Source organism: Neopsephotus bourkii, unplaced genomic scaffold, assembly GCF_033783945.1.
Source record: "Neopsephotus bourkii isolate Nb327-2 ecotype Australia unplaced genomic scaffold, CSIRO-AGI_Nbou_v1 NB_53, whole genome shotgun sequence".
NCBI lineage: Eukaryota > Metazoa > Chordata > Aves > Psittaciformes > Psittacidae > Neopsephotus > Neopsephotus bourkii.
Window position 1 is genome coordinate 14,108,591 of NW_026900570.1, and position 14,568 is coordinate 14,123,158.

Sequence of the window (14,568 nt, forward strand, 5' to 3'; positions counted from 1 at the left end):
TAGAATATACTTATTCTAAAAATAGAAGTATTATGGAAGACACTTAATTACCTAAAAATGGCATGTGATGAAACTATGTTACCCTTTAGAATAAGCTTTCCTTCCCCATTTAATCTAATTTGAACACTGTGAACAGGATTATCATTTGTCTGTGAAGTAAGGATTTTCATCATTTTCATGGATCTCAAAGAATACTCTTAAGAAAATGGAAAAGGAATGGCAGCTACAGTTAAGAAGGTTATTAAATAAAAATAGGAGGAGATTCTTGAAAGAAGTGACTCAAAAGATTTGTTTAGTATGGTCTAGCTCATTCCTGATTCTGCTTCTCTGAAGTAACAAGGCAATTCCAAGTAAGAGTCATTAAAAACTTTTTTGCTTAACTTCCCCTGCCTTTTCTTTTACTACACTTACATGCACAAAATCTTAACTGGGGTTTTGGGTCAAATCATTTAGACTCACGTGTAAGATTCTGTTACTGGACAATACAGAAATGTTTCAAAGAGAAACATCAGCGTATCATACCTGAGAAAATATATGTTTCTCAGGTATGCTTCTGATAATACTCATATGCCCTTCCTCGTTGTAACAAAGTTGTAAATGGACTGCTAAACCCAGAAAATGTTTATGATGAAGTGAGGAAAGCAGCACTACCATCATAATGCCTTTGCTTGCAAACACCTGGTTTTGTTTCTTTGAGTTTTCTGGGGTTTGTTAGGGTTATTTTGTTTATGGATTTTATTTCTTTTCATTCACATTCTCTGACATCTTCAGAAAATATCACTGGTTTAAAGGACAAATCTAACACTGGCTACTAAGAATCTAAGCATGCCTAACACAGGGGAAATTACAGGCTGAAAACCACGATACGTGTAATAAAACCTACCCAGTATGTCCATCCCCTATTTCAAAGCTTTGTAAAAAGAAAGCTTAAAATTATCTCTGGCATTTTACAGGTGGAAAAGTGAGATGTAATAAAGGAGGACAAAGGAAGCAAGAATGGCCCTAGCCAGGGAAAGGCCAGTTCCAAGAGCTGACAAAACCAGAATATTCAAAGACAAGCCTAAAGGTAGGAAACATGAGTTGTTCACTTCGAACCAAGATCTTGTGCTTCCACCTGTTACCCAACCACAACAATACATGATCCACCTCAAAAACATCATAAAGGAGTAATTAAGTTCATACTGAAATAACCAGAACACTCATCTGTTGCATGATCTCTGTCCGCAAAAGATATCAGGTTAACATGTTTATTAAACTGCATTTCATCAAAAAGATGGACAGTGAGCTAGAAAGTTCTGTCACACACCATTTCTCCCTACTGATTCCAATGCAGGAAAAATGTTTTTAGTATAGTTGCCACTGCTATTGCCATTATTACCTGTAATAAAAATCATAATTTACCTATACCTAACAAAGACTTAAAACAGTTTTGAGATCAAGTTTTTAAGTATGCCTTGTTCTCAAAGTTTTTTCTTTCTTGATGCATGTATGGGTTTAAAGTATCTCTTGCTTATGCAGTGAAAATACACAATATAAAAGCACGAAAACCTGCCCACAACCAAATATTCACTTTCCATTCCTTTGCCATCACCAGCCTCTCAAAAAAAGGCAAAAAACTCCCCTAAAACAACAAAAACGACAGAATTTCAAAGTTACAAAATGGAGGGAACAGATAGTTTGCTATTTTTTTACCCAAACACAAAGGCCTCGAAAGAAACTTCAAAGCAACAAAGACTTTGGTAGATACAGTATTCTGCAAGGTCATTCCACACACAGTTTTACTGGGGAAAGAAAGCCTCTCTCAGCCCCAGATGCACATAACATTTAGAACAGAGGAAGAACAAACCAGCCAATTTCAATTGCTAAAAAACACAGAAGAATATGAAAATGTCATCAAGCTGCACAGGGATCCATATTCAAAATATCCTTTTATGTGTTTAAACTGATAATTCTCCATACAGACATTTTGAGTTTTAGTTAATCTAAATTGTGAAAAATAACTGAGGGACACACTCAGCACAGCTGATATGCTCGAGTACTGATTTTCTCCATGTAATAGAACATACAGACAATACAGACTGTATGCACTATCACTTATTTTAGCTAAACCTGTCACATAATTTCCAAAGAACATATTCTCATGCAACTTATTTTTTCCCCTAAAGACACAAAACCTGCATTTATATAGCATATCAGTCTACACACGGGTCGATTTACTACAGCCACCTATGGCACAGTGGCACCGATACATAAAACTTATTCTTCCAACAGCCTCTTTCTAATTTTCACTTTTTTCCCCAATCTGACTTTCAAGAGACTTTAAATGATACTCTGTTCTTCAAAAGCATATTCACAGTTACAGCTAAAATAACAAAGACATACTTTAAGGTAAGAAAACAAATCCAGTAAATGCCTACCTGAACCCACTGGAGATGAACCAACACTAAGACTTTGTAAACTTCCATTCCTGAGCAAAGTTGGAGATTTCTGAAGACCAGAGCTTGTCACACTTCCTGCAGCAGATGCCACAGATGAAGTCGGGGAAGCAGAAGAAACTGAAAGATGGGAAATACTTTCTTGACTTTTATTTCCTTTTGGTCTACCAGGCCCATGTTTACTTTGCTTATTTCCTTTCCGTTTCTTCTCTGTTACAGTTTCTTCTTCTATTCCAGAAGTCTGAGCTCGTTTGTATGCTGTAGAAGTAAGGCTTGAATTACCTATGTCTCCAGGGGAGCTGTCAAAGTTTTTTGATTGGGAAACAGCTGATGATGAAGGGAGACCAATTAAGGAAGTGAAACAATTGACACTCCCCTCTTGACTCCCAGCTTCTCCTTTATTTACATCTTTGGTTGGCGCAGCCTGTTGAGAATGCGTGAAACTGTCACTTCGCAGATCTGTGTCTGTAAAACTCAAAAAATCGTGGGGAGACTGAACTGAACTTCCAGAAGACGACTTTATGCTCCCAGGAGTGCCCAAAAAGCTTCCTAAAAAAAGAAGAAAAGAATATAGGATTTTTTTCCTGTAGTTGATGAAAATCAGTGGGAAAGATTAATATATTTGGATACAAAACTTTAAAGTGGAAGGACTTAATGAACATTGCTACCAAGAGCTACAGAAATTATTTTTAAGATAACTCATTGCTCCTCCTGTGGGTCTTCGCCCTGCTAGATCGGATTCTCAGATTCCTGTCTGAGATTCAGATTTGAATTTGGGGCACAAACAATGAACAAAAGGAGAATAAACAACTTTGCTGCTAGAACAACTTTTGACATTCCTCATGTTTTAAAAGCTGTAACACACACCTGGTGCAAGTCAAAGCAGGTTTTATTAAACATACACATATATAAAAAGAAGGCTGATAGAAACATGCTATGATCAAATCTACACTATGCCTGCAATCTTCCCTACCATTCTACCTAAATCAAGGGTCTGACACAGGTCAAGGGAACAGCAATTGCACTTAATTTACGCTGGCTGAGGAGGTGTTCCATGGAAGTGGTATTTTTCAAAAGGACAGGAGAAGTGGAAAAAAGTGTACGAAATTGACAATTTAAGACTTTTTTAGCACTGTCAGAGAACCACAGAGATCTTTTGTGTAATAGAATTAAATTGCTTCTCTAATATTTGGAATCCAGTTATTTCATCCCTGTGTTAGTGCACACAAGGCAGAAAATGGAGCACAGCTGGAAAATACAAACATACCTTCACTGAAATTCAGTAATTCTATATGGGTGGGTGCATGTGGGTGCTGTTTTACAGAATTCAGACTGATGATAACTATCCCGTCAAAAAATACTTCTAAATATGACATTGCATATAAAAGAAAATCTTATTAAAAATAGGTACACCATTCAATATTAGGAATTCCATTTAAAATATCATTTACACTAATACAGCAATTTAAAAATCATGAAAAGGCATTTTTTTGTATTTTCAAGTTACATTAACTTCACTTAATGCAGTTTTAAAGAAAATACAAGCACATAGTAAAGATGTATTTTGCCATCAGCAGTGAGCAAGATTTTTTCTTTAAATGCAGGATTCCAGAAGGCAATTTTCAGAATTTTGAGAATGTAAAGAAAAATATGCTTCTAGTTTTTTCAAATAAAAGAGTCTGAAATACTGTAAGACTTGTACACAAATTTAAAACTACTCATTGCATACATAAACTCAAAGAAGCGCAAGATTATAAAGCAGAAATGACAGTCAGCTGCTACACACCATGGTGAAAATTATAAAAATTACTTCATAGAAGGTCTGGTTTGTTGTGTTTTAAAATAGTACATTTTATTAAATAATAAAATTGACTTTCAATTTTTTTTCTTTCAAGTCTGATAAGGATGCCATAATAAAATTTGCTTTTCAGAAGTATTAACAGTGCACTTAGTGGGTTTTAACATGTTTAAAACATTAAACTTTTTGTATTACATAAAGTAAAATTATAAAGTATATAGTTGTCATGTAATCATCTTCTGCTTATGTATTTCAATGGCAAAAAATATAAAAGTAAAAATGTCTTTCACTTTGAAGAAAACAGTGTATTTTAAATGTCTGCACCTTGAAAAACTATTTAGGGGCCACCACATCCAATACATTAGGTAGTTCAGCTTCGTTCTAATATGCACTAACTAAAAAATGTTAGTATATTATTCCATAAAAAAAAAACTAAGAAAGGCCCCTAGACTGAAATTCATATGTTAAATTTTACCCCAGACTAACTCTGCAGCACATAAAGAAACTTCCATATTTAGCGCTTAAAGAGAGTAACAGTCTAAACAAAAGCATCAATTTTGCCCTTTAATGATGTGCGACCTTCTTTTTCACATTACAGCAATGAACATTTTTTCCCCTGAGAAAAGTTACTTTTTCCCCCAAAGTGAAACAACATTCTCATAATTGAGGATAAAGGATTATCTACTTTTCAAGTTTTAAATAGGTAAGATTTCTAATTCACGTGAAAGCAGATGTCGTGTTACAGCATAACAACTGATACCTTGCTGAAAAGGGCTAGCTGCAGTCACAGTTGTTCCTGGATTTCTTCCAGCACCAGGCTTTCTTCCCCTCTGACCCGAGCTGTGACCTGCAGATTTCTTGCCTTTGCTCTCTGACCCTCTAGCCTCTGAAGAATCTTTTCCACTTGAAACGTGTGTAGAAACTTCCTGGAAATTTGCATTTGTAAATCGAGCTGTGGTATCTTCCAACCGCTTCAAGGAGCCTGACATGGAGTTGTTGCTAGTGCTTGTGTATGTCTAGAAGTTTGATAAGAGAGAAGGAAAAAGACAAAAGAAACTGTTAGGTCACACAAAAAAACCTGTAACAAAAGAACTGCTTAAAAGAACCCATTCTTTAAAATAAACTTGGAAGTGCTCAAATGCTAAAGTAACAGGCAACAGCAAGAGTTATATATAGTGAATCCTTGAGATTTTCAGCGAACAATTTTAAGTGCATAAAACTTCATTTTGTGGAATAATTAGTGAAACTAATGTCAGCTTTGGTTGAAACTCTTATTTCACTGAGGTCAGTGGTGTAATCTCACATTTATGGTTACAGACTCTTTACATTCTATTTACACAGGATATTGTTATTTTGCTGCTTAAAATTCAGAATTAAAAAGAAAAAATGAGATTTCATATGCTTCTCTGAAAATACCATTTTTATGCAGTTTGTTTCTTCAAACTGGAAACTTTGTTCCATCAGCAGTGGAAGTGATGAAGGCTTCAGAACCTAAGACCTTGCACTTTTAAGACTTCATAGTCTAAACATCAAACCAAAATCAATTCCAGCAAGACCAACTGCCCCATATGTCTTCACTTCCCACCATCACGCTAGGATCCCCTGCCATCTGAACCATCCCGTTCAGCCAGTCCCTTAAATAAAGACAACCTAACACACTCCCGGAGCCCCCAGTGCAGATTGCTTCCTCATACCCCACCCAGCCCTTTTCCTACACCCATCAGCTCTCCACAATGCTTTCAAAAATTTTATCTTCAGGCCCATTATTCTTCCAAGGAATTCTCTCAGAATTCCTCACATTGGTGAACAATCATCAAAATAGGTTCACAGAAAGTAATTAGGTGGGCAAGGAAACTGCATACATAGCATTAGAAAAAACCCACAAAGGTATGGAATTTTTTCCATAATATAAAAAATGTTTTTGTGAGAGAGAGAAAAGGAGAGGGAGAGTGAGAAAGAAGGAAAGGAAAGGGAAGGGATTATCATAGCAGAATTTTTGTATCAGAAGAAAAAAAAATAATGCAAAATTACAGAAAAGGAAGTAACAGACTACTGTTATTTATATTCAAACCAGCTAGTAAAATAGCCTTTTGACTGCATAAAGCTTCTTCCACAGAAAATATGCAAACTAGAAGCTACTCATGTATTCCAAACAAGCTTAGTTTTTCAGCTTTTATAGAAGAGAGTTTAAAATAGTAAACTTTTCTTCATTAAAGACTACACAAATATATGGCTCTTAAAATCGAGCACATATATGTTTTCTCTTCCCTGAGAGGCTTGCTGTATTTAGGCCTACAGCAGAGTATTTCTTCATCATAAGCATCTTTGCATAGCTGTTATAAAAAGTTTTCCACATTTTTACTAAAACAGCTAAGACATTTATTTATACAGAACTTACTCTTCAGACAACTAAATATGTGAGCTTTGACAAAGATAAAAACTTAAATTTAAATCTATTTCTGTACTGCTATGTATGAATTCTCGTGAATTGCAACAAATATAACAGATTTTCTCAATAACTGTGAAGAAGAAAAATCAGTCTAAGTCTGTTGAAGTACAATGTTAAGAATTATTTACCCCACATTCATATTACTATGCTGGTAAGTGTGTCTAATGGAGATCAAGCCACTTCTAAAGTATGTTTACTAATTAACTTCTTGAATTATTACGAAGTCCACAAGAATGCTTGATTTTCCTGAAACTGACGTGGTCACTTGACCTGAGCAAAGTAGCAGTGGATCAGATCTGAGTTATTTGAACAAAGGGCTTCCAAATATGCAGTAACCTAAACCAGAAGTCAGCCTTTTTCTAGGATCCAGGATTTCCCATCCAAAAACCTTCCTTTCCTAATTCTTATCTCCTATCCACTCAGTTGGATATTAATTACAAGGATAATTCTCTGTTGGTATCAACAATCATAGTTTGATGTTGTCTAGTACCTCTTCCTCATTACTGGAGGAATTTTATTTACTTATTTTCTTATTTTAAAGGGAAATAGAGTTTAACACAGCTCTGCAGACTGGCCAGGGCTAGGCAATGGCAATTAGCCATCAATTTGCATCTACCATGCAGAGATTTGGTCTGACTGCAAAAGCCTGAGCCCTGCTCTCTGGGGAGCATGTATGCACACTGCTGTTCTGCTGGTGAAGATTTTGTTCCAACAGTGTTTCAGAAGGCACTCCAAAGTGTGCTGAAATCTACACACTTACTCGGAATATCTTGAATACTACTATGATGCAATATGGCCTAAGCATACTAAAGCTGGTGTCATTTGGTCAGTATTTTTTTCCCCCAGATTGTATTCCTTATTATTAATTGCAGCAAAGTGCTGTAAACCAGATACACATACATCAGTTGCTTTGAGAAGCCACAAGATACGCAATAGCATCTAAGGTACAGGTTATTAAGCTAATTGGTTCAAGCAATATCCTACTCACCACTAAAACTGTTTTTCTAAAATGCTATTTTCTAAAAGGCAAAGGCCTAAGAGAAATGTCTCAGAAAAAAACTTAATACGCCATGGCAAAGTTACATTGTGGGGTTTTTTTTTGGGGGGGGGGGGGGGTTGGAGGTCAGGAGAGTGACAGTGGCACGGAGCAAGGATAAAAGGATAGAGGCAGAATGCCTTAGATTATTTACTGACTGGCTTCAACCTCTGGAGTCCCCACCCTCCCCCCAAGCTTACAATGCTGTCTTCTTCCAGCATGTGCTTTCTAAACAAGATACACTGCTCACGCCTACCCCCTCCACTGTTCACACTGCAGTCAGTCATTTTTCCCTCATTTCAGTACTGACATGCCCCAAAAAGGAAATTCCCTGATGCTCCAACTCCATTCCTTGGTTTATCTGGGAGGACTTGTCTGCTTCATGAATGTTAATCTGTTCTCAAAATTCAATCAGTATTTGCTAGTGCGATTACCAAGCTAACTGTGCGTATCAGAGTTCCTTTATGCTTTCCATAAACCAGTTAGCAGGTGTTTTTTTCCCCAAAAAAGCAAAGTTTCACATTACCAATCTGGTGCAGAGAGAGCTACTGTCATTTTTATGCCCCCCCCCCCCCCATAGATCACTCTGTGCATCCTGAAGAGTTATACCACCAATCTGCAGCACATCTTAAAACTTCTGGGATAGCTTTAGATTTACAGTAAAGGTGTAATAATCATTCTTTCTGTACACAGTACATCCCAAGGCTTCAGAAGCTGTTAACCCCAATGCAGATGTCTAAGGTGGTACTCTTGTACAGAAAAGGGAAGGACCACAGCAGGCAATCCTCAAAAAAAAAAAAAAGCCAATAAAAGCACTGTCCAAGCAAAAAATAGCCAACAAAAAAACCTCCAACACATACCCCGTACCTCACAAACACTTGACAGCTGTAGGATAGTGATGTTCAGTCATATCAAACAGACATTCCCCTACTCTTTTAATTCTCTTCAGTACCTCACTGCAGCTGGATCTGAGCATGTCCCCTAATAACCAGACTGGGCTGATAGCGAGGATGAACTGAGGAGGGTTATCATCATCATCTCTGCTATTACAGATAAAATGCAATCAGCTGTACTTTCTTTCTCTTTGCAGTATCTTTTATTTAGTTACTGACTGCAGTTTCAATGTGGATACACTGCATTGTGTGTCTTTGTGTATATCAATATTTTGGAGTTTTGTTTTAATTACTAACACTCCACCCAACCCAAGAAAGGATAACTGTATTTTTCTCTGTATGTTAAACCACACATATTTTTAAACTCTCAATACAAGCAAAGCTCAAAACCTGAGACAGAAGATTTTATCAGGACGGATAAAAGGGGTGACAGCCCTTCCCAAATCAGAAGGCGGCCAAAAAAAGGGAGAGACAATTCAAATCCGTAAGTTCTCCTAGCCCTTCTTAAAACATTCTGTATCTATGCCCAAGAAGTGAAAAACTTCTTAGTATGTTAATCAAAGAGTAGCTGGGAATTTCTTATTTCAAATTCTTTCACACTTACATGATCCAGACTAAGCAGAGTTTACTGCGTTACATATCACAAAAAATGCCTCTCAAAACGGTGTATTCACGTCTCAACACAGGATTTGGACTGGAACCTCAGTAAAACTTACTGGAGTTAAATTTTGCAGAACAAACAGGCAATCCACAGTTTATTCTGCAGCCTTCATGAATCTCTCTTAAGAAGCCATTCATCCAGACAAAAACATGCTTTGTGGCATCACCTACATATATGGTCATTACCACCATATCACAAAGGATTTAAGTTCTTTAAAAAGGAAAAACAAAATTAGTTTCAAATTCTAGTTCCCCCCACAGGAACAATATGGTACCAGAAGTAATTTTATACCATGATGAAACGACGTATTCTCTGCAAACAGACTGCTGTGTAAAAGACATCAAGCCTAAATCAATCCTGACAACTCTATGTAAAAAGACACACAAAAGTGACATATTAATACAATATTCTGAACCAAGTATTTATTTTGGAAGAAAATAAAAATTTGTCTTATAAGTAAAATTTCAACTTTTTCAGGAACACATTATGAAATTATCACCCAGAAAAGTAAATGCAAGTAAATGGTGCCAAAAGCATGTAGGGAAAAAAATTCAAAAGAAATTAAAGGAACGAACCACCAAAAAAAAAAAAAAATCACTTCCAAATAGCCAGTAGATATTTAAAAAAAAGGAGAAAAAAAAAAACAACAAACAAAATGAAACAAGAAAACCATAATCACAGTAACTTCATCTAAAAATAATGAACACTGATTTTCCTGATGATATGAAGCATTATAAAAAGAAGCTAGAAAAAGAAGCAGACAGCTTAGGCAGAAAAAAAAACACAAGGTGTAAAACATTAAAAGAAGAAAATTAAAAGGCCACATGCCAATATTTAAATTCCACAATGAGTACTTCTGTTTTAGTTTAATGTAGTTACAATTTATGTTATAGAATTATAGAGACTTCCTGTTCTCTTTAGTATTTGCTCTAGTTCTACCTTGCTACTGACCATAAGAGTTACAACTTTTTTTTTAATGTTATCTATTTTATTATTGTTAAGACTATAAAGAGGTGAGGTTTAGGTATTCAAAAGAATATAAAAATATTTAAAATGCTCCTATTATAAATCCTATAGATTGACCTGCAAAAATTTATTTGACTTGCTATACATATGTAGTACAATCTCGATTATCAGTATGTCCAACAACTCAGGAAGACTATCAGTCCTTAACTGGGTTTAATAAAAGTTTGCTAAACATGGGATTTTACTCTTGTTCGCCTTCCTAAAGTACACACCACTGACTTGTAAACCTTGTAAATTAGGAAAAGTCTAAGGACAAAGCAATTAGAAAACAGGTTGGCAGAAAACCAATCTAACTTTCTTCAGCATTAAAAGCATATTGCAATAAGTAGGGCTCAAAAATAACCACTGTTTCAATATATTTTTTTAACTTTTACACCAACGTACAATAATGTAACATTTCGTTAAAATTTATTATGATGATTAGATGATGCAATTGAAAAAAGATATGATCATATATAGCACAAAACCTAAACAAAAAAATGTAGAGTTTAAAGGAACTTCCCACACAAGAAGGGTAGGAAGTTTCTTTTACAGGCTATGAAGTTTGCAAGTTGTCTCTGATAAAGAGGAATGTGTTCAGGACAAATTAATAAAAGGAAATAACAAATCACATGGCCCAGTCAATACCATTCAAAGTGTTCTACAACCTAATTTCAATAAAAACTGTCACACTGCATTGGGGTTTTATAGCAAGGTTTTGGTAGCAGGGGGCTACAGGTGTGGCTTCTGGCCCTATGTCTGATGGAGCAAATGCCAGAGAGCTCCAAGACAGATCAGCAGCTCGCCCAAGGCTGAACCCACCTGAAATGTGGTAGCACCCCTGGGATAACATAGTTAAGAGGGGGACAAGTTACTCCCCACGAGTAACTGCAGCCAGAGAGATGAGTGAGACTAACAGCTCTGCAGACACCAAGGTCAGTGAAGAAGTAGGGGGAGGAGATGCTCCAGGCACCAGAGCTGATGCCCATTCCCCTACAGCCCATGGTGAAGACCATAGTGGGGCAGGCTGTCCACCTAACACCCATGGTGCATTCTTGTAGAGTACAATGAGATCTGTCACTATTTAACTCTCTATGTTGTCCTTTGAGTTAGGTATTTGCTAGTAAATGAATAGGAAGGAAAGACCACAGAGCCTAATGGAGCAGACTGCTAAAAAGGCAATGTGATACTACAAGTAGATGAAGCGTGAGCTGTAATTTCATTAATTACCAGCTTAAATGCTTACAGGTTCAGTGACAGCTCAGCACACACAAGTGAATTTCAAAGGAAAGATTTTCTAAAACTTCTCAAATTATTAAACATAACTCAATGAAATAAAACTTACTGGACCATCAGTGGCACCTGACTGAGGTCACTGAATCACTCACTTGTACAAAACTCTTAAGCTGTTCTCTATATGATAAATCTCAAAGTATTTTGGGATTTTATGCAACAGGAAAAATACCACGCATGACTGACAATTACAGAATCTATACCATTAGAAAGCTCCTGTACACATAATGGAATGATTACATCATGAAATTTAATCAGAAGTAATTGAAGTGGAAGAGGAGGAAAAACACATTGACTTACTTTCTCTGTAGTTACAGTAAGAGATGGAACCAAGGATGGCGAGGACTCCGACTGCTTCTTATATTTTTGCTTGTGTTTATCTTTCTCTTTATATTTCTGTAAGTTACAAAAGACAATACAATCTAAGTTCAGCTTCATCTTTAGCATAACCCATTTTATGTAGCATCACACATTATCAAAATTTGAGAGAGTAATAACATCCTGCACTATTTTAATGTAAACATTAATTTTTTGAATTTTTATAATAACATTTTATAAAAGCAAATAAAATATTTATTTATATTTGCTTTCAAAGTACACAAACTGAAATCCTTCAATTATAGGCAGCATTTATGAATCCACTGCTGATAATTTATCCATCTTCCAAATAATAAATTAATCATCAAAAGAAACCTGATTAAAAACAGAGACATGGCTGCCACGTCAGAATTTTTCCTGCATTTCTCACCAACGATTTCTATCTTCCTGAATTTCTGCACCTGCATGGTATTTTTTATCGGGATACTACTGCAAATGAATCCAAGTTTTAGCTTTGGCTCCACTACTGCCATCTTTATGCATAACAATGTGAAATTTGATTTAGATTTCATTCCCCAAAAGAGTGCATACATTTTACATACTAAGTAAGTATCTTCCATGTTAAACTGGACAATACCGAAAGCTATACCACTGAAGTCTGCTTTCTGAAAGAGCATGAGAATTTATTTATTTTAAATACAACATGAATCATTGGCAGTGTGAATGAAATTGTGCAAACAGAAAATAATTGCTTAACCCAGAGCCTCTAGACTATAAAGTCTTCAATACTGGTAGACATGAATTCTTCAAGGGTTACAGATGCAGACCCAAACTGTTTTTGCTTAAACAATTCAAACACAAAGAAAAAGCCCAAGTCTGACAAAACTAACAATTCAGCTTAGAACACAGGAGGCCAGTGTTTTTACCCAGTTAACTATTTTACCAAGGTCACTTTTCCCATGGTATCATAATATGGTTTATTTAGACAGCCAACATCAGAAGATGCAGGAAAATAGCAGAGAAAGTTACTTGTAAACTACTGGCACATAAGTATTTTGCTTCTTTATTAGGTATATGTGAACACACACACAAAACACAGCAGAACAGCACGATCTATGGTTATTTGTTCAGAATGAGTGCTTCAACATAAAGATACCCAAAAAATGCATACATATGGATTGACACAGGGGCTTTTAAACTCCCACTGAGAGCTTGAAAAGATGAAGACAACATAAAATGCTTAATTCTGAATAGCTGTATGAAAACTCAGTAACTGTTTTCAATCTTAAAAATTACCCATGCTGATCTTTAACTATCAAAATTATTACTCAGACTCCCTAAAGAAAACGTAATTTGCTCAACAGCAACTGCACAACCACTCTCATGAAAGAACTTCTAATTTTGCCAGCTTAGTCAAGAAAATTCATGAAGTACCAAAGCCAACTTCACCAAAATATCACGCAAAAATATACTTGCTAGAATACAATATGCACAGCCCTTTGGATGCTTGTACACTTCTTAAAACTCTAAGGAAGGTCCAAAAGTCTGATGGGGATTTCTACATTTGTTTTTTTCATACACTGAAGTGAACTTGGTTATCGTTTTTTTTTCCCCTCAGTGTGCTGCCTGGATAGCAAAGTGGAGTTTTTCATAGCAAAGTGTGCAGGTGTCATAATCACAACAGTATATAACAGGTAGAATTCAAGTTGTTTAAAACCTAACATAGAATCATAGAATAGTTAGTGTTGGAAAGGACCTTACGATCATCTAGCTCTAACCCCTCTGCCATGGGCAGAGACACCTCACACTAAACCATGCCACCCAAGGCCTCGTCCAACCTGGTCTTGAACACTGCCAGGGATGGAGCATTCACAACTTCCCTGGGCAACCCATTCCAGTGCCTCACCACCCTAACAGGGAAGAATTTCCTCCTTATATCCAATCTAAACTTCCCCTGTTTAAGTTTTAACCCATTACCCCTTGTATTGTCACTACAGTCCCTAATGAAGAGTCCCTCCCCAGCATCCCTACAGGCCCCCTTCAGATACTGGAAGGCTGCTAGGAGGTCTCCACGCAGCCTTCTCCAGGCTGAACAGCCCCAACTTTCTCAGCCTGTTTCCATACAGGAGAAGCTCCAGTACCCTGATCATCCTCATAGGTTTGTTAGGGAGATTTAGACCACAGATGTTGTTTCTGTTTTCTCTGGGGTATTTTTTGGAGTAGGGATTGTTTGTTTGGGTCCTTTTAGGCCTGGAAAATACACACTTGAAAGAAAAAAAAACAGAGAGGAGGGAACCAAATGCACTGCACAGTCTATTCAGTAATTCATTGAATGTAACAGACTCAAAATTGCTACTCATACTGCTAGAAAACAAGCAGGGGTGAAAACAGAAGCATCTACACCAACACTGCCATGTTATCGTTCAGATCTGGTAATCCAAAAGCCTTTCATCAGTGCTAGTTACCCATCCCACTGTATCATCAATGTACATGTGTATCTAAACTAAACAACTTCACTGAACCCCAAACAAGCCTCAAGAAGGAAGTTATGAAATGGAAATCTAAGCCACTGCCTGATTTTCTTTAGCTTTCATCATTTTACTAGGAAATTCAAATCCCCCTGAAGAATTTTTTTTTATTTATTTATAATTTTGGAGCCAACAGGGAACGACTTAAATAT

The 14,568-nt window shown here is 36.4% G+C and overlaps 1 protein-coding gene across 6 annotated transcripts in view; it reads right to left on the reverse strand.

Annotated features, from left to right (window-relative positions):
- Positions 1 to 14,568, reverse strand: part of MLLT10 (MLLT10 histone lysine methyltransferase DOT1L cofactor) — a 129,629-nt gene that overhangs the window by 57,830 nt on the left and 57,231 nt on the right. For all 6 annotated transcript variants that reach the window (XM_061351880.1, XM_061351887.1, XM_061351864.1 and 3 more), the window contains 3 exons: positions 11,871 to 11,966; positions 4,994 to 5,249; positions 2,418 to 2,984 (listed from right to left, as the gene is read on the reverse strand). In XM_061351880.1, the coding sequence (XP_061207864.1) occupies positions 2,418 to 2,984; positions 4,994 to 5,249; positions 11,871 to 11,966 (919 nt within the window). The remainder of the gene's footprint in view (positions 1 to 2,417; positions 2,985 to 4,993; positions 5,250 to 11,870; positions 11,967 to 14,568) is intronic.